This window comes from Pipistrellus hanaki (assembly GCF_964339955.1).
Source record: "Pipistrellus hanaki genome assembly, chromosome: 18".
Taxonomy (NCBI): domain Eukaryota; kingdom Metazoa; phylum Chordata; class Mammalia; order Chiroptera; family Vespertilionidae; genus Pipistrellus; species Pipistrellus hanaki.
In genome coordinates, this window is record NC_140520.1 from 4,522,289 (window position 1) to 4,541,416 (window position 19,128).

General features: G+C 50.1%; 1 protein-coding gene across 2 annotated transcripts in view; it reads right to left on the minus strand.

Moving 5' to 3' along the window:
* Positions 1-3,216: 3,216 nt before the first annotated feature.
* Positions 3,217-19,128, minus strand: part of AHCYL1 (adenosylhomocysteinase like 1) — a 30,723-nt gene continuing 14,811 nt past the window's right edge. The window contains exons 1-17 of one of the 2 annotated variants that reach the window (XM_084866230.1): positions 18,796-18,884; positions 16,191-16,302; positions 14,538-14,681; positions 13,496-13,596; positions 13,007-13,109; positions 11,762-11,856; positions 11,103-11,209; positions 10,241-10,357; positions 9,961-10,024; positions 8,865-8,953; positions 8,477-8,547; positions 8,053-8,147; positions 7,867-7,965; positions 7,157-7,225; positions 6,948-7,026; positions 5,762-5,882; positions 3,217-5,177 (exon numbers count right to left, since the gene is read on the minus strand). In XM_084866230.1, the coding sequence (XP_084722356.1) occupies positions 5,171-5,177; positions 5,762-5,882; positions 6,948-7,026; positions 7,157-7,225; positions 7,867-7,965; positions 8,053-8,147; positions 8,477-8,547; positions 8,865-8,953; positions 9,961-10,024; positions 10,241-10,357; positions 11,103-11,209; positions 11,762-11,856; positions 13,007-13,109; positions 13,496-13,596; positions 14,538-14,681; positions 16,191-16,281 (1,452 nt within the window). In that variant the 5' untranslated portion in view covers positions 16,282-16,302; positions 18,796-18,884 and the 3' untranslated portion in view covers positions 3,217-5,170. Of the gene's footprint in view, positions 5,178-5,761; positions 5,883-6,947; positions 7,027-7,156; positions 7,226-7,866; positions 7,966-8,052; positions 8,148-8,476; positions 8,548-8,864; positions 8,954-9,960; positions 10,025-10,240; positions 10,358-11,102; positions 11,210-11,761; positions 11,857-13,006; positions 13,110-13,495; positions 13,597-14,537; positions 14,682-16,190; positions 16,303-18,795; positions 18,885-19,128 lie in introns of those variants that run through there. The other variant, XM_084866229.1, reaches the window with a different exon arrangement.

Sequence of the window (19,128 nt, forward strand, 5' to 3'; positions counted from 1 at the left end):
ATTGCAATATATATATATTTTTATTGATTTTTTACAGAGAGGGAGAGAGAGAGAGAGCTAGAAACGTCGATGAGAAACATTGACCAGCTGCCTCCTGCACACCCCCTACTGGGGATGTGCCTGCAACCAATGCCCCTGACCGGAATCGAACCTGGGACCTTTCAGTCCGCAGACCGATGCTCTACCACTGAGCCAAACCGGTTTTGGCTATTTTTTTTAAATTTCAACTTAAGTACAGTTTACAAATATAGTAAATTAAAAAAATTATGTATAGTCGTGTCACTTTCAAGGCCTGTGCTAGAATTTTTGCCGCCACTATAAAATATAAATAATACGAGTACTGTCTGCTAAATTCAAGAAAATTTATGTATTTATGAAATAAATAACTTACCTAAATTATCTGAATAGCTGATTTGTAATGACATCACTTGTTTAACTAGCTTACTAGCAGGCAGTGCGATGTGTATCATCTGAGAGACAGTTACAAAATGTTTTCGTTGTTGCCAATCCCCAAAAATGCCATTGTTCATTATGTCCAAACAATGATGGTCGAATTCTAACAACTGATCAACAATGCGAACTTTGATAAGCAGTTCTCGATAATCAGTTCTCAACAATTATTTGTTATTATTAAAGTTTAACATTATAAAATTAACAAAAATAATATAAAACTCATTTCCGGGCTAAATAGCCATGTGGCTGCCGAAAACCATATATTCTCTTCTTGATCTCCCGCCATTCCCTAGTTTGTCCTGCATTCTTTCCAAAAATGGGGATTTTTTTTTAAATGCCGAGGGATGTGGGATGCCGGACAAATTGTTAAAAATCGGGACTGTCCCGCCAAAAGCGGGACGTCTGGTCACCTTAATCTAGTAGGGTAGCTACATGGAACTGTGGGAAGAGTGGCACCCCCAGAAGGCATGGAAGCTCTGGGCCTTGCCCCAACGAATCTCACCCATCTGTCTGTTCATGAGTTATATTCTTTTAAAAAAATATATATGTTTTATTGATTTCAGAGGAAGGGAGATGATGATGGAAACATCAATGATGAGAATCATGGATCCGGTGCCTCCTGCACACCCCCTACTGGGGATCAAGCCTGCAACCTGGGCACGTGCCCTTTACTGGAATCGAACCCGGGACCCTTCAGTCTTCAGGCCAACGCTCTATCCACTGAGCCAAACCAGCCAGGGCAGAGTTAGATGCTTTTATAATAAAAGTGACCTAGAAAGTAAAGTATTTCTTTGAGTTCTGTGAGCCTCTCTAGCAAATTAAATGAAACTGAGGATGGGGGTCATGGGAACCTCATATCTATAGCAGCTTGTTCAGAAGCAAAGGTGACAACTTGGACTTCCGATTGGTGTGTGTTGCAGGGGGCAGGAGGTGGGGGGAATTGGGCCAGTCTAGTAGGGCTGGTTGACTTTCCTTCACTTGTGGGAACTGATGCTATCTCCCAGTAGATAGTGTCAGAACTGAGCTACTTGCTTGGTGGTATTGGAAAAAGCACGCTCTCATTGGACCAGGGGCTCGGAGAGAGAAATGAATAATGCAGCAGAGGGGATTTTCAGGCAATAAAGTTCTATATGATTCTGTAATGTTGGATACGTTATTATTACATTTCTTCAAAACTGATAAAACTGGCCGGGACCGGTTTGGCTCAGTGGATAGAGCATCGGCTTGGGGGCTGAAAGGTCCCGGGTTCGATTCTGGTCAAGGGCATGTACCTTGGTTGTGGGCATATCCCCAGTAGGGGGTGTGCAAGAGGCAGCTGATCAATGACTCTCTCTCATCGATGTTTCTAACTCTATCTCTCTTCCTTCCTCTCTGTACAAAATCAATAAAAAATATATTTAAAAAAAAAAAGATAAAACTGTACTGCACAAAAGGTGAAACTTCATGTAGGCATAGTTTCAAAAATCATTTAGGAGCCTAGCCACCGTGGCTCAATGGTTGGTCATTGACCCATGAAACAGGTCAGGTTTTGATTCCTGGTTGGCACACATGCCCAGGTTGAGGGCTCGATCCCAGTGTGGGGCGTGCAGGAGGCAGCCAATCCATGATTCACTCTTATCACCACTGACGTTTCTCTTTCTCCCTCTCCCTTCCTCTCTGAAATTAAAAATAAATAAAAATTAATATATATATATATATATATATATATATATATATATATATATATAACTCATGAACAGATGGGTGAGATGTGGGGCAACTTTTGGGACTGGCTCTTTTCAGCATACACTTCTACCATCAGGACAGGTGTTCAGTAAGTGTGCTCAATTAACAAATCCTGGGCAGGACAGTCACAATTCAGCTTTTTGCCTGGAAGCACCCAGCTGTCAGGCTGAGCCTTGTGTAGGGGTCAGGAAACCCCATCCTGAGAGAATTAAATTTCAGGCAATGATCCAAAAATGGCCATAGAGGGGCTGCTTGGATGCTGGGTATCAGACACTCCCCCGTGGACATGCTGGCTGCTACCGAGAGACAGCCGAGTCACAGATGGCAGTCAGTGTTTGTACGCTGGCCTCGGGAGTGGACTAGAGATGCCGAATCACCGAGCCTCGCCTTTTGTGAACCCTTCCCTTCCGGCACGTGGTATGCGTCTGGAAGGTCTGCCACCGCAACCCCGCTCCTGGCCAGCCTTCCCTTCCTCTTCCGGGCAGCTGGGTCTTCATGACGCTCCTCCTCACCATGCTAGCCCGTAACTCACATCCTCCCCGTCCACGCTCCTCTGTTCCAGACCTGCTTCTGAGCATCTTTCAAGGTGGTCTCACACATTCGAGTTCTTGATCCACTTGTCTTCCTTGTTGGTCTAACTTAAGGTGTCGGGACTTTTTTAAAACGCCGCGGGACGTGGGACAAATTGTTAAAAATCGGGACTAATATATTGTATATTTGAATATTTCCTAAAAGTCTGGAACACTCTCAATTTCAAAACACAGGGATTCAGAAAAGGGGTTGTGGACTTACAATTTATCATCTTTTGTTGGCCAGAGACCGTGTGTGACAAACCAGATGTGAGAAAATCTGCCACCTGGTGGCTGAAGCAGAGAGCCCTGGTTAGAGCTCAGCAGGAGGAGGGGTAAGACAGATCAGAGGATCCCAAATCCAAGGCCCTCTGGCCCACTACCCAGAACAATGAGAGGACTGGTCCCGGTCTAAAAACAGGTTCTAACGCAGCTGTGCTGTTCAACCAAGAATGACAGACTTCCAAGGTGGTCTTATCGTTTTAATTAACTTTAATGATTATTGCTCATCTGCAAGGATTAATATTGCATTCATTAAAAATCATTCAATACAAAATAAACTTGTTCCTCCCAAGTTGCTTTCCACATGCTCCCTCTGGGCCAGACCTTTGCCCACCGTGTCCTTGTTACATGGCTTGACAGAGACGGAGCCCTTACCTATTGTTCCTATGGACACAGTAATAGATGTGGGCGCAGGGGCCGGCCAGAGGGCAGCAGGACCTGGGCCCCTCCCTCCAGCAGAGCTGGACACCCCTGTTGGCCAGGTTACTTCCCCTAAAGGATGTGGTGTTCTGATTGGCTGGTTACATGCCCCGGGGAGAAGGGCTGGAACCCTTAGCATCTACAGAGAAGCAAGCATGGTCACATGGGCAAGGAGTGGAAGGAACAGGAGAGAAAAAGGAAAAAGTTTGGCAAGACCATTGTCCCCTGATATGATATTCCTGTTTTAATGTCTGTCTCCCTGATCAGTGGCGCGGGAGACAGCAATTCCTAGCACCTCGCACTAATCCTGGCCCCGTTTTGAAGGGTCACAGGCTAGAGCGAGCTGAGGAGTCAGGGTCCTGGGGCGTATATACTTAAAGCGCGTGACCTAAAGCTCACGTGACCATGCAGAAACGCTGGAGCAGATGCACGGCCGGGGATGCAGCTCTGAGGCTGCGAGAGCCTCCCTGGGGAGTCCAGAGCGTAAGCCAGGCCGGCTGATCACTCTCTCTCCACACAAACTGCCCGTTACGATCTTAGTTCAGCAAGTTTGCGTGACACTTGTCCATCAAAAGTGGTACCACTGCTGCAAAACTAATGCTAGATGGGGACTGGCCTTCCCTCTCCGTGGCCCAGTGTGGATGTATCCTGCCTCCTCCCACTCTAGCTCCTTTAATTATGTTAGGCTGCATAAGCATAGTTGGCCAGAAATTTGCTCTTGAGGGATAAATCCTAAAGATAGAGCTCAGTGCTTTATACTGAGTAACGGTTCAAGAAATTTGCCTTCAGCATGAGCTGTAGGGCAGAGCTGGGAGAGTTGGCTGTTATGGCCCCAGATCGCTGAAGCTGTAAGCTGTGGGCTAGAAACAGGGATTTATCAGAGTTGGAGACCCACATTGCTCTAGACTCAACTCTGCCCTCTTAGCGCCAAAGCTTTAAAAGAAACACTGATACCAACTAGCCACCCAAGCAGTTTCTCAGCGTTAACACTAACCATGTGTCTTACTTTTTTTTTTTTTTTTTTTTTTGGTACAACAGAAACAAATGCTAGGGAACAGAACTCAACTTAATAGAGTGCAGTCTGGTTAAAGATGTGAAAAAAGAGGAAGTCTGGAGGAAGGGCTGTTCTAATCCACGTGGGCCTATTGGATCTTAACAAGCAACGATCACTGTGCACGTATCTGAACCAGACACACCACCTTCACGCAGGAGACAGGGCTGGAACACCTGGGGGGGGGGGTTGGCATGCACCACCTGCAACTGGCCTACCTGGCTGGTAGGTCCCATCCCTGCTCCTCGGAAGAAGTCACAGAGCACTGATTTCAGCAGCTAAGAAGTGGGCTCTTTTAAGGCAAATTAGACATTGCAGATTGTTCCACCTAGAAGGTACCTTACATTTCCTGTGAACAAGGTACCCGATTAAGACTAAAGTCCCCAGAAATGGTAAAGAAAGACTCCCTTTCTGGGCTGGGAGGATGAAATCCTCCTTCACTGCCTGGAGTGAGGACCCTGAACCTCAGTTTCACCTAAAGAGCCATGAAGCAAGTTCCTATGTAGTCTGCAGAACTTGGATGATGAGATGAAAAAACAAGAATGAAATTATAGAAAAAAACACACACACACCAAGAGGAAAGGAATAAGAAGAAACTAAAAGATGTTTAAAAAAGATTTCTTGTAGAGTTGTATGGTTCACGTGGACTGGTCCTTGGTAACATGGTCCATTAGTATCTGCAAAGAGAGATGGATGACTTAGCACTGTCTTCCCCGTGGGAGCCTGAAGAATCAGAGCCAAACACAATGCCCGGGTCCCTCCCCAGCCAGGCTGGGTCCCTCCCAGGCCAGGCTGGGTCCCTCCCGGCCAGGCTGGGTCCCTCCCGGCCAGGCTGGGTCCCTCCCCAGCCAGGATGGGGTCCCTGCAGTCGCTCCCCAGGGATCAAGCTTCCTGCGCTTCCACCGGTTGCTGACGATGCCCTCTCTGGTCTCATCTCCTGCTCCCTGGCACAGGAGTCAGTGTGTTCAACACTGACTACACATTGGAATAATCTATGAGCTTTTACAAAACAAGTTGGCCCCATCCCAGAGCGACTGTATCAGAATCTCTAGGGGTGAGACCCAAGCTCCAAAATTTTAGGAAACCTTTGCTCTTTACATTTGCTAAGAGATATAGCATTTCTCTGCCTACCCTGTTAGTGCGGCAGACTTCCTGAACTCTTCCAAATCAGGTATGACATTAGCTTTAGTTAAGAAAGCTGGTAGTGGCTTGGTTTAATATTGGAGAAAAGAGCCTTTTCACTTGCTTTCCCCCAAGGTACCTGTAATAATTGGGTTTGAACGGCCCATTTTTGTTGAGTCCCAGGTATTTTGCTTGGTCATCTGTCAGCTCTGTCAGGTGGGCATCAAATGATGGCAGGTGCAAGCTGGCAACGTACTCATCTAGGAAGAACAAGGTGGCGGAGCAGACTCCGTTTCAAACATGCCTCCTGGATATGCTCTCCCTGTTTCCACCTGAAGCTTTTTGATTACGGACAAGGGATAGAATACTTTTGGGAGAATCTATAACTTGAAAATGTGCTTACAACCTCGACCGCCTTTCTAAGCAGGGACCGTATCCCAGTCTAGCCAGAGTGCGTCTGGAGAGCCACCTGCCAGGATGACAGCATGGGAAGACCTGGACCGCCCCGTCCTTCTCTGGCAAAGCTCTGGCCTCACCCCAGCGGCATGAACCTCTCTCCCCTTCCTGCAGCAGCTTCCCTAACCGCACTAGTCAATCCATGAATCACAGTGGGCACCGGGACGCTCAAAGGGGTCTGTGTCATCAACATTCACTTAGGGCCAGATCCACCAGGCCTCTGATCTTAGGATCAGGTTTCTAAGGCAGCTGGCACAAACGTTACTTTTCCATGATAAACCTCCTGGGCTTCGTTTTTATGAATATGATTAAAAACAACAACAATGATCTCAGGTAAGCTATTGGAGGTGAGGAGGACCCGAAGTTTTTTAGCTTTAAGGACTGATCATTTGGGCTGATCAGTTATAGTGGGGAATGGGCACCACAATTCAGGGAGGTAAAGGACTGGAGAGATGTACTATGTCACACGAACACAGCACAGCTGTTTGCACATCTACACAGAGCATGATCCAGGCTGCTTTGTCCTCTGCTGCTCACTGTGGTCCCAGCTGCACTCGGCGGCAGAGTGCGAAGCTGACGGACTTCCTCGCTGCGCGGAGGAAGGGCACCTGCCCACACGCTGAGTGCTGAGCACTCTCACTCAGTAGTGGAACTCTCACTACAGTTCTGCGATGTACGCAGTACCGCTCGCACTTTACTGATTAAAAAACAAACCGCAGCTCATGGAGCTTAGAACTTGTCCTGAAGCCCAAAGCCTCACTGTGAGAACAGGGACTAGAACCGCCCTGACTCCCATGCCTTTATGGTGCTCATCTGACCAAACCACGCAACTGGCCGGGACCACAGGGGTTTCTGCTGGTTTAACTCACCCATTTTCTTGGGCAGCAAGTACACGTCTTGCTTGTAGCGTCCCTCGGGGGCATTGTAGAGCTCTATCAGCGCCAAAGCCTACGTGGGAGGAGAGGCTCAGAAAACACACACTTCGCAGGCAGCGACACGGCAGGGCCCTCTCCCTGGACCACTGCTGTGGGCCCGTCCGCTTGCCTCAGCGCAGGCCAAGGGGCATGATGTCACGTACCTGTGTGGTGGCCGTGATGGACAGGACAAAGGTGGGGACTGTGGAGCAGCTCAGGTTGAGCAGGCGGCCCTGGGGAGGGAAAAGGGAGCCCTGGGTGAGGGTGCTGTCCCATCTCACGTGCCAAAGGCAGCAGGTCACGCAAATGCAGGGGACCCTTTCCGCCTGGGCTCAGCAGGTGGGGGAAGAGTCCCTTCCAGGCCAGGTGTGTCTTGCTTTTTGCAAGTCCTGAGTCTGAGAAGCTGAAGCCTCAGTTGTAGTCAGGAAGCAGTAAGTTACTTAGTCAAAAGTAGATAGTTCTGGAAGTGATTCTACTTTGGGAACCAGACCATTTGAGAAATACACCGAGTGGCCAGATTATTATGATCTCTAAATGAATAATAATATGGCCACTAAGTGTATATCCTATATAATAAAGGCTAATATGCAAATTGTCTCCTCGACTAGGAGTTTGACCAGCAGGCAGATTGGCCAACCAACTGCCCATGTCCCTCCCCGTGACCAGGGTGGCCGGACCCCACCCGTGCACGAATTCATGCACCGGGCCTCTAATATACACACACACACACACACACACACACACACACTCTGAGTCCAGAGATCATAATAATCTGGCCACTCAGTGTATATTGCTATGCACTGAGGTCTGGGAAACAGACTCACTGTTTACCATCCACGCATGCTCGGCTTTGGCGCAGCCCTGCCGTGCGTACCTCTGCCAGCAGGACGACACGCTTGCCGTCGGGCCAGATGACATGGTCCACCTGAGAACGGACTCGCTCCCATGTCAGCTCCGGGGTGCGCAGGCTGGTCTGAAAGGCAGACAGCACAGGTGACTGATTGGCTCATGGGACAGGAAGAGGGCAAAGGCCTAGAGGGAAATGTGTGAGAAGCCTCACCACATCAATCTCCGTGTTGGAGTGGCCCATGTTGCACACGATACAGCTGTTTTTCATGCGGTCCAGATGCTCCCGTGTCACCACGTTCTTATTTCCTGAAAGTAAAGGAAGGGCTGAAGAGGTGCTGAACGGAGGCGCCGGGTGCTGTCAGTGAGAACGTGGAGAGGAGGTTCCTGGCATTACAGGGCACGGACATGAGGACAGACATGCATGTTGCATAACTAACAGCTCTTCAGGTGACGCTACTGGTGTAAGATGTACGGTGCATGAGCCGTGGGGACAGCTCTGTTCTGAGGACGTGCCCAGGCTGAGAGCTCCCTCCAGTTCAGAGTCACCAAGTGAGCGCGGGCTCAGTAAGTGACGTCAGTCTGACCCCCTTGGGGACAGCCCGAGGGAGACTCCCCGCAGACAGCACGACACTCACCTGTGCAGGTGATCACCACGTCCACTTGCCGGATGACTTCACTGAGCTTTACCACCCTGAACCCGTCCATGCTGGAAGAACAGGAAGGACACTCTGAGCAAAGCCAGGGGCAGGGGCCGGAAGCTGCCACTAAACGAGACTAAAAGTTCCTTTCCGGAGTCAGACCCAGGGCCACCCCTCAGGGACCGTGAGTGACAACTATGCTCAACAACCCACTGGCCTCCTCAGACTCCCCAAGATCGCACCCTGGAAGCGAAGAGGCCCTGGGATTACCCTGGAGGGACAGGGCGCCCCCAGCCTCCTCCTCTGAGGGCTCTGCAATGGTCCGAACGCTCAATCACGGACTCTCAGAAACAAAGCACGTGGGGTGAACGAACGCCGTGCTTACCAGGCCTGCAGAGCACAGATGGGGTCGATCTCCGTGATGTAGACGATGGCGCCGAGGGCCTTGAGAGCAGCACAGCAGCCCTTCCCCACCTGCAGAGCACGGGAAAGAAGCCAGGCATCAGGTCCGCCAGGGCCTGGGCACCGGGCAGGGAGGCCCTGTGGGAGGCGGGCACTAACTCCCTGAAGCCACCAATCACCTCACGAGCCCTGGCACGAAGGCTCCAGCCCAGGCAGAGCGGAGACAGGTCCAGACTATGCTGCGGCCTTAGTGAGACATTCCCCATTGCATACAGGGCGGGGCTTGGGACAGTACATGAGATCAAGGGAACAAAAGTGCTGCCAGTAGGGAAACAAGGCCGAGAAGAACAACTGTAACTCTAGTTTCCTAGTCCAGAAAGACCTGGCCACCCTCATTGAGATGCATTAAACTCAAGGACGCCTAGCAGCACCGGAACTTGTGGGGCCATCGCTGCTGACAACGCAATCCCTTCACCACCCTCGCCTAGAGACAGGCAGCTGCGTGCCCGTTGGATTCCACCCTTCACTCCACTGCCAGGCGCTTGTGGGGCTAAAATGCGACATAGTAACTTGAATTAAGTCTCAGAAAAAGCTTACAAATGAGGGAAATGGTCCTAGCTGGTTTGTCTCAGTAGATAGAGCATCAGCCTGCAGAATGAAGGGTCCTGGGTTCAATTCTGATCAAGGGCACATGCCCGGATTGTGGGCTTGATCCCCAGTGGGGGTGTGCAGGAGGCAGCCGATCAATGGTTCTCTCTCATCATTGATGTTTCTGTCTCTCTCTCCCTCTCCCTTCCTCTCTGAAATCAAAGAATATGAATATATATATATATATATATATATAAAAAAGAGGGAAATGATGCCAACATCCCAACTCATAAGACAAAGTGGTAAAACCTGAACTTGATTCATTCCATGTTTTTATTCACATCTGAATAAAGGACATTTGCTCTTGTTTTGAGATCCACTATCTGAGAGTATTTTAAACCTGCGTCAGTGCAGCCACCCTTGGGGCGCAGCCTCCAGTGACATTTCTGGAAAGTCCATGAAGAGATGGGCGCTGCGGCCCAGCTAGTTACCTCACCGTAGCCACACACCACCACCTGCTTCCCCCCAAACATCACGTCTGTGGTCCTCTTCAGGCTGTGGAGACAGACAGGGCTCAGTTCACACATTATTAGCTCCAACCCAGTCCCTCGCACAGAACTCAAAGTGGGGGCACGCCCACGAGAACAGGGGGCAGAGAGGCTGGGCTCCGTAAGGAATGGACCCAGAACGGACCCAGAGAAAGACTGACAGAGCACTGCGACCCGCCCACGTGCACGCCCGGAAGCCTGATACCCCTGCTCTTCAACCTACCCATCCAGAATGGACTCTCGGCAGCAGTACAAGTTATCAAACTTCTGTTTGGTAACAGAATCATTGACGTTCATGGCTGGAACACAGAGCTTCCCCGCTTTGGAGAGCTGATACAGCCTAAAGGGAGAAGCCACAAAAACAAAACCAGTTAACAGCTAAGCAGGACGCGTGGCAGCATCTGCCTAACCCTCTCCAAGCTCCAGCTGCCCTCCCTCCCTGCCATGCCCAAGGATGTTAGCAAACAAGATGATCTCCTCGTCATCCCTCCTCACTTTCCTTGTCACTCCCGCCCCCTCCCTTCATTTGGAAGGAAAAAAATATCCTTTCAATTGAAGAAATTTACTTCCCTTCCATAAAAGGGGATGTGTTTCCTTAGGCCAGCATCGTCTCACTCTTTACCATGCCTACTTCTCATAAACAAAGATGATCAAGGATTCTGATTCGGTTCCTTGCGCGTGAGAGCAACGTGCCACGTGCCCCCAACTGAGAAACACTTTTGCAAGCATCATTTAGGTACTCTGACAAGCCGAGAATGTTTTGCCCAGTTTTCTTTTTTATAGCGTATCTGACGTCAGTTTCACAATAGATTTTTTTCTATTTCAAGTATAAAATTATAATACAATATTGAATACAGTTTTTCAAGACATACTCCCTACCTCCCAACACTGGTTGAGAATCACAGTGGAGTAAGTGGGAGAGAAAAACGTGAGCTAGAACCTGGAATAACCTCCTTTTAGGGTCTCCTGGGTTTTTCAAAGTAACAACTCAACACCTACAGGTCTGAAACACGCCCTACAGCCTGAGAGAGCCCAGAGGAACTCGCTGAGCAAGGACACGGGGCGGCTACTCCAGCGTCTGTTACCTGTGCACACCAGTCACGCTCTCTTCCACAATGCCTCGGATCTTCTTAAACACGTTTGGATACTTCTTATAAACCCAGTGGGTTAAGTCTCCCCCATCATCCAGGATCTACAGAACAGCCAGAAGACTTCTATGGGCATTCAGGCTGCTAGAGCTGGGGGGAACTGCGAGCCTCTTTCTGCGCTAGTGACAGAGCCCTGCGCGTTTGGAGGAGCGCTGCTCCGAGCTCCGGAGCGGGCTGGGACAGTGAGCAGCACAGTTTGTTGGTGTCAAATGGGTAAAAGGATTCCTGACTTTGCTCTGGACTCTAGTGAAGAGTGTTAGGCTACTCACACACTCCTTTTTAGCTGAGTCTTGAAATATACAGCCCCTTTCAGTGCCAAAGGAGTCGGGGCAGGAAGGAAGGAGACTCTACTCCGCAGAGGGACCACATCACTTCCTGCCGTCTCCTTCTGCCGGGCTGGCTTCCCCTGCCCCCACCTGCTCCGTCAGTCCTCAGACCGGTGCTCAGACCCACTCTGAACAGGTAGCAGGCTAAACACTTCGGCAACGAAGCAAGTGCGTCAGACCGAATTTCCAAAACATAGCCAGGGAACCATGCTTCGAGGGAGGAAAAGAAACAACGGCCTGGTCGTGTGCGGCATGGATGCGCATGATTACCATGTTGGCTTGCCAGCCGTCCATGTTCACACAGCGGTCGATGCACCACCAGAAGTCGTCTTCAGACTCGCCCTTCCACGCGAACACGGCGACTCCTGCACAGACGGACACGGGTCAGTTCTTCCTCCTCAGGGCGTGTCCTACCAGCACCGCTCCCTGGAAGGGCTACAGAAACTGTGCTGGAGGCAACAGCTGAGGGAGGGCAGAAGGCACAGCAGCGCCTCTGAAGTGAAAGCACTCATCCACGAGGCTGAGCAGGACAAACGGCGCTGCCCAAGCTCGCGGGGCCGCGGAGAACCGCTTCTGATGATGTCAGTTGGGTTATAAAATCGCACACATACTGAGAGTTAGGTCACCTCTGTAAAGTGAATAGAACATTATTTATTTATTTTTTAAAATATATTTTTATTGATTTTGTACAGAGAGGAAGGGAGAGAGTTAGAAACATCGATGAGAGAGAGTCATCGATCAGCTGCCTCTTGCACACCCCCTACTGGGGATATGCCCGCAACCAAGGTACATGCCCTTGACCGGAATCGAACCCGGGACCTTTCAGTCCCCAAGCCGACGCTCTATCCATTGAGCCAAATCGGTTTCGGCATCATTTTTTAAATGGTCAAACTGTCTCTGGGTAGCAGGATTATGGTGTTTTATTTTGTTCTGGAACCTCCTCAATTTTTTGTGATAAACACCAGAGAAAAGTAAATAAGACAAACGGAAGTCTTATAAAGCTGCTTTCTGAGCATCCTAGGGAGAGGCGAGAGCCTTAAGGAAACTTTGCAGTGATTTTCTTTTGAACATGTGACAATTACCATGGTCTTATGTTAATTGAACTCCTGAGAGGTCACACATTCCCACGGTAACAGTGAGACCAACGCAGCTAACGTGCTATTGGGTGGAAGGCACTGCTCGTGTGCTCCAAAAGAGGTGCACCCTGGTGGAAGGAGACCCGCTGAGCTCGTACATGTTAACATTCTTCCTCGTGCATGTAACATTAGAACGGGCACTTCCCCATGTGTTAGTCTTTTCAAAGATCCCTGTCAATGCTATGTAATATTCCATCATGGACATGAACCTTAATTTAATATACATTTTCTTCCTGTTGATATTTTTATTGTCCTCCAAATTTTACAGCCCCGAGACAGACATGGCACTGTAGAGACGATTGTGATACATGAAAGTTATGTTTGGAAAATTATCTTGAGGCAAAGCTGGTAATAACTAACAACAAAAGTTGAGACTTACCCGCCTCAGCCAGCGCTGCAGCCACTTCGTTCTGCGTGGAGTAGATGTTGCAGGCAGACCAGCGGCACTGGGCCCCCAGCGCACACAGCGTCTCAATCAACACCTGCGAAGACGCACAGGAGAGGGTGAGGACGGGGCAGGCGGGGTGTGTCAGAGAACCTACCCAGCGATTCCACAGCGACAGGGCCACGGGGTGAAATCCAGCGAGACAGCACACTGGTATCTACCACTGCCCAAAAGCTATGTTCCTAAAAGTCTTAGTGACACTTATATCAATCCTGTTTTTGCAAAACTAGATCTCCCTAGCTCAAGGTTGTTACAAGTGGGCTGCACCCATACACAGTAGAAAGCCCCGTATTCAGTAACCATCTTAACAGTACAGCATTTGGAGGCTGGATAGGTTGGGAAGGAAAAGTAAGTTTTAAAAAAAGTAGTTATTTCCCCCTCACCCTCATCAGAAATCCCTCTGTTTTCTCCCAACCAACTCACCGCAGTCTGGGCTGTGATGTGTGTACAGCCCACTATTTTAGCACCAGCCAAGGGCTTCTCCCCCTGAGCGCGTTTCCTGAGTGAAATCAGAGCAGACATGTCTGTGAAAGAACAGAGGATTTGAGCTAGGTCTGCACTGGCAGGCTCACAACTCCTGCCCGGCGACGGCGAGGGCGGGTCTGGATCTGCCGAGAGGCGGCGAGACGAGGTAGAAAAACTCAGCAGAGTTCTGATCTGATAACTGGCAACTTCAAAACAGCAGTGGGGGGTTGTCATCCAATCACTTGGCATTCCTGCCTTCTGTGCAAAGGGCTGAGCAGAGAATGAAGTAAATCCTCAAAACTGACCAGAGGGAGGGCGAGTGTCACCATGCACTTGGGAGAGAGGGTAGCCGTTGTGGCAGTGGCCCTGGGCTCCTGCATATGCCCCTCGCACCAGGAAGAAGCCTGCCCCCCGCAGAGCTCCTGTCGTGCCATGCTGTCTAACCCATCTCAGTCTCTCCAGGCCAGTACAGCTCAGGGGGAAAGCAACACAAGAGTGAGGAGGCCTTCCTGGGTCTGGGACGCAGCAACCACGATTTGACCGACTGTTAGTCATTTCCACTCTTGCTCCAGCAGAGGGTGCTCAGGAACTAAGAGCAACTGAGGCCCTAGGTCCCCACATCCTGCCCAAAACCCTCCCACTGTGCTGCTTCTGGGAAATCTGGGCCCAGAGCTCGAGGCTGGGGCAGATCCCGCAGAACCAACCACCTCGCAGCAGTGAGCCCAGACTTGCTGACGCTGCAGCCATATCTCTGGACTTGGTGCCACGGAGAGGGGGGCGGGGGAACAGAAACTACCGTCTATGACCACATGCTGAGAACAGGAAGCTGGAGGGCAAGGACGAGAGTCCTAAGGCTCAAGCCCCGCACAGAGATGCCTCTGTACAGAAGTCCAGGATGCTGGGTTTCCCCCGAGACTTTCAAGTTAGCTCTCAAGCCTCAAGCTGTGTGGTCCGATGACCAGAGTGGCTGCTTCTGGTCCCTGCCGCTCCCTTCCTTTACCTTGCTCTGCGATCTCAATCTCCCGGCGTCCAAATTCCGCCTGCTTGATGTTCTTCACGCAGAAATTGCTGCTGCCCTTGGAGTTGGTTTGCTGCTTATCCCGCGGGGAGACCTCATCATCAGAGCTGTCTGTGTAGGACGCCGCTAGAGCAGGAAGGAGAACAGAGAAACCTCAGTGGCCCCAACTCCACCGAGTGCGGCCCCAGGGACTCTCACTTCACTTAGGCCAACACCCTTCACTGCACCACGTGGTCCTCACTCCCAGACCTGCTCCCTGGGCCTGGTAAACGGGGGAATCCACTAAGCTGTGACCTTTCAGGGCCGAGGCCCTGTCACCACCCCAATGACACTCGTCTTTAGTGCCTGCGACGAGGAGCCACAGGTCTAGTGAGTCCCAGAGCATCGGCTCCCTGGCTCCCACCTGCATGGGACTAGCCATGGCAGAATGGGAGAGTAAGCTAGGGCACACAGGAATGCTACTTCCGTAGATAACCGTCTCAAACTTAAGCACCTAAAGCATCTGTCAGAATCTCGTGGAAGGTTTGTTAAAGCACAGTTCACCAGAAACCCCTTCAGAAGGTCTCAGGCGGAACCCAAAACTGACATTTCTAACAAGTGCTGCTGCTGCTGCTGTTCGGAGGGCCACACTTTGAGATTCACAAATATGGAGGAAAGTGGAAAGACAATCTTACGAGGGCTTTTATACTAAGTTGTGCAAAGGGGGGGTGGGGGGGATGGAGGGGGCTGAATGAGGAGCCCCTCACACCGTCCAGTGCTGTGTATCTCCGGCACACAAACCCTCAGCTTCTATATCTTTTCCCAGTGAACCTTCTGGTACCTCTCTAAAGGTGAGAAGGGCACAAAAGACCACAGCCTGGCTGGTGTGGCTCAGTGGTTGAGAACTGATCCATGAACTAAGAAGTCACTGGTTCAGTTCCTGGTCAGGGCACATGCCTGGGTTTTGGGCTCAATCTCCAGAAGGGGGAGTGCAGGAGGCAGCCGGCAGATGTTACTCACTCATCAATGTTTCTATTTGTCACTCTCCCTTCCTCATATTTTTTAAAAAAGGACCACCTCCATGGGGCTAAGTCAGGAGGGAAGAAGTAGGAAGAAACAGAGCTGGAGCCACATAGTCTTCCCCACTGCAGAGGTTAACGGGGAGGATACTTTAGCAGAGAGGATAACACCGGAAATGAAGGGAGCCGGAACAGACTAATCTTTACTGGTACAATTCAAGCAGTTCTTGGAGGCAGGGACTATTTTATATAAAGATCAGAAATTATGCTCAGAAATTACCAAAGTACACCTCTTTTCAAGGCCAGTTTTGTCAGCCAAAACACCATTGATTTTCTCGTTGGGTAATGTGGGCGGGTAAACAGACGAACGTGGGAGCGGGAACCCTCCCAGAACTACCAGCCAGGCACAGCCACAGACCACACACGGAGACAGGCTGGGAAGAAAGCCTCAAGATGACAAAAGCGTCCCCAGCGACAAGGCTGGCTGGGAACAGTCCCATTGCCCAACCACTAATGACCGGCTTCCAGCAGAGACGGCAGCCCTGACAGAGGTGTGTGCAGATCCTGGATAAGCGCCCTGGGAGAGAACTGCTTCCGGCTCGGAACAGGAGACAGCAGTGCCCGAGGCCTCACCTACCTGAGCTGTAGCTGTCGGTGGAGGACTGAGAGATGGACCGAGACAGAGAGCGGCGGCCTGTCTTGGTGGGGAACTTGGTGAACTCCTGCATGTCATCGGCAAACTGGATTTGCTATAAGAGGAAGACGAAGGATTCTGTGAGAGGTCCCATTTTAAGGCCACACACTGTCCTCCCTAAAAGCTGCTACCAGGTGGCTCCCACCGCCAAGCCAGCAGCTCCCCTCATCCCGCCAGACGTGAGGACAGGCAGAGGCTGCCTTCTGACACTTCCTGACGGTCAATTACTGTCTCTGCCCCATTGCTTCAGCAGAAATTGTGTTTTGGGGTAAGGGTGGCTAAAGACCCAACTTCTTTTGGTTTCTGTCCAATTTCACAAATTTTCCTTCCCGTATTCCATGAAGTTTTCTTTCCTCTTATAACCCTTTACCCTGCCCTCCTAACTCAATTAAAACAAACAAACAAACAAACACAGGCATAATCTCATATTGCTTCTGCTTTTTTTTTTTTCTTGTTCTCAGAATATTCTCTTGTAACACATTCTTATCCTGAGTTAGCCATGGTCTTCTCTTTGGAGAGAACCTCAAAGATGCTTGATGGCGATGAGCACTGGAGTCAGAGGCCAACCATGTACCTACCCTCCACAAAGCCAAGGTCACACCCCAGACCTCCATATCTGGTAAAATACCAGACTATTCTAACGAGAGAGAAATTAAAACACTCACACACCATAGTCAATTCCAGCCAATTAGGACTAATTTGAAGGTAGGAGACAATAATGACTTGGTAAACGCTGCATTAAAAACTTCCTTAAATGAAATAAAACAGAACTTGGTCACTGTTTAAAGATACTTAAAAAACGGCTTTAATAAACTGCAAATAGCTTACAATTAACATTATTTATAGGCAAATTAATGGGTGTTTCTCAAGTGAATGAATTTATTCTATAAATGGTTTACACCTTCCTCCTGAAGTCCTATTCATACCCTGATAAACACTTTCTTTGAACTTCAGCTCCTGGAAAGGAGAAGGCGTCGGATTTCCCTCCCAGTCTGACTAAACCATGGAGAATCCACTAAGCTAAGTCTCCAGCAAACATCTCTGGAAATGGAAGCTCTCCCAGGGTAAGCTCTCCTCTCCCGGTTAAATTTAAATGGACTTTAACTATCAATAGTTTAAGTGCCAAAAGCACAACTGTCTTTCTTAAAACAAAAACACATACAAAACCTCCCCTCACTGAGTGGCCACAGCTCAGCGTGTGCCTTCTTTCTGCACAGGATTTCCCATCGCATGGTCACGTGACTGCAGTCAGCAGAGCTAGTTCTACTGAAGAAACTAATCCAGGACCAAGGTAATGACTTTCACCCTTGATTCTGGTGGCAGGAAAAAAACAGTCAGGAGACCATCACAGGGTGCTGAACACTCCCAGAAGGCAGCCCGTCCTCCCTCGGCCTTGTTGCTCCTCCCTCACAGCCTCTCTGGGAAGCTGCTGGCGGCCAGGCTGTTACGTAAGGCTTCCTCTCCTGTGCGCATTTTTTCAAAAGGTTCCGGGTACGTTCCCAGACACCACCTACCAGGGGCCAGGGAGGGAACTGTAGGAACATTTGCTATTTTTTTTTTTTTTAATAAAAAGGAGGGGCAACTGTGGCAAGACAGATGTTTCTTCAGCGCCCTGGGACCCGAGCAGTCACAGTCCACCTTGCATTGCTAGAGTTCATCGTCGCCTAAAGCTGAGCGAATCTTCCCACTGAAAAGACCAGACTGTGCGGCCAGCAGCTTGCGAAGCAGTGCAAGCCCCACCCCTTAGATGATAAACACGGCCCGTCCTTCAAGCGCAGAGAATGCTAACTCAAGTCACGACACGGCCTGGGTGGCTGTCCCGTCTTGCAGCTTTTTGATCTGTTCATGGCTTATAAAGACGCATGAGGACCCGGCTCCCCTCCCACCCCAGACCTCCAGGCTGCAGAGAACCTGGGTCCCAACTGTGGCTGCACGGCCGGGAGCCCGGTCTTTCTCTTGGCGCAGTGCCTCCGGAGTGTTGTTCCTCTTCACAGTGTAAATAAAAACACTGTTGTCAAAAGCAGCTTTGGGACCAGATCTCTAACAGCTCCTAACTGGGTTGGCCTCCCTGCATCGAAGCCAAAGATGACTGCAACGTTGTTCTGCTCACATTACTTCTCACTATCACGATTTCTTCTGATCATGAAGTCTTCACTGGTGTCCTGCAGTTTCTTCAAACCCAGACGTGAGGGCAATGCCGGGGGGGGGGGGGGGGGGGTGTGTGTGTGTGTGTGTGTGGTGGTGGTGGTGGTGCAGGAAAAGGAGCTAGGTAGCTGAAAATCAGAAAGGCCTGCTACGGAACTATTTTGTGTCTGGTTTCTATCCAGTTTCACCACCCTATAAAACAGCCTTACCACACCTCGCACACCAGCATTCATTCTTGAACTACTACAATAGTACTTCACATCTGAGGCAGGCCAGACAGAAGGTCCGATTGACCCATTCTCCAACTACAGCCGTCACTGGCTGTGCCTTCAGAACTAATCACATGCAGGCCGTGTAACGTGCTATACCCAGTGAGCAGTAAGAACTGCTGTGCAGAACTCACCCAGAAAAAGGAATCGCAGGCACCCCAGGAGCTGTAGGCCTCCAGAGAAGACGGATGGTGCTACCACTCGTGCAGTTGATGCCAATAAGGAACTGAGAAGTTTACTTCCACAACCACCGGATGGAGCTACTCAGATGTTCAATAGCTTAGCTATACTCACTTCCCAGGCCCCACCCAATTTTGCCTTTTAGCTCTTGAATGAGAATGAAAAACTACCAAAATCCCACTGTGACTCACTGGCCACGGGATGGTGAGCAGCACGATGCTCACCGAGCATGTTCTTTGTCAGCACGTTTGGTAGGCGCCCGCCAAGTACCCAGTGCCACTCCAGGA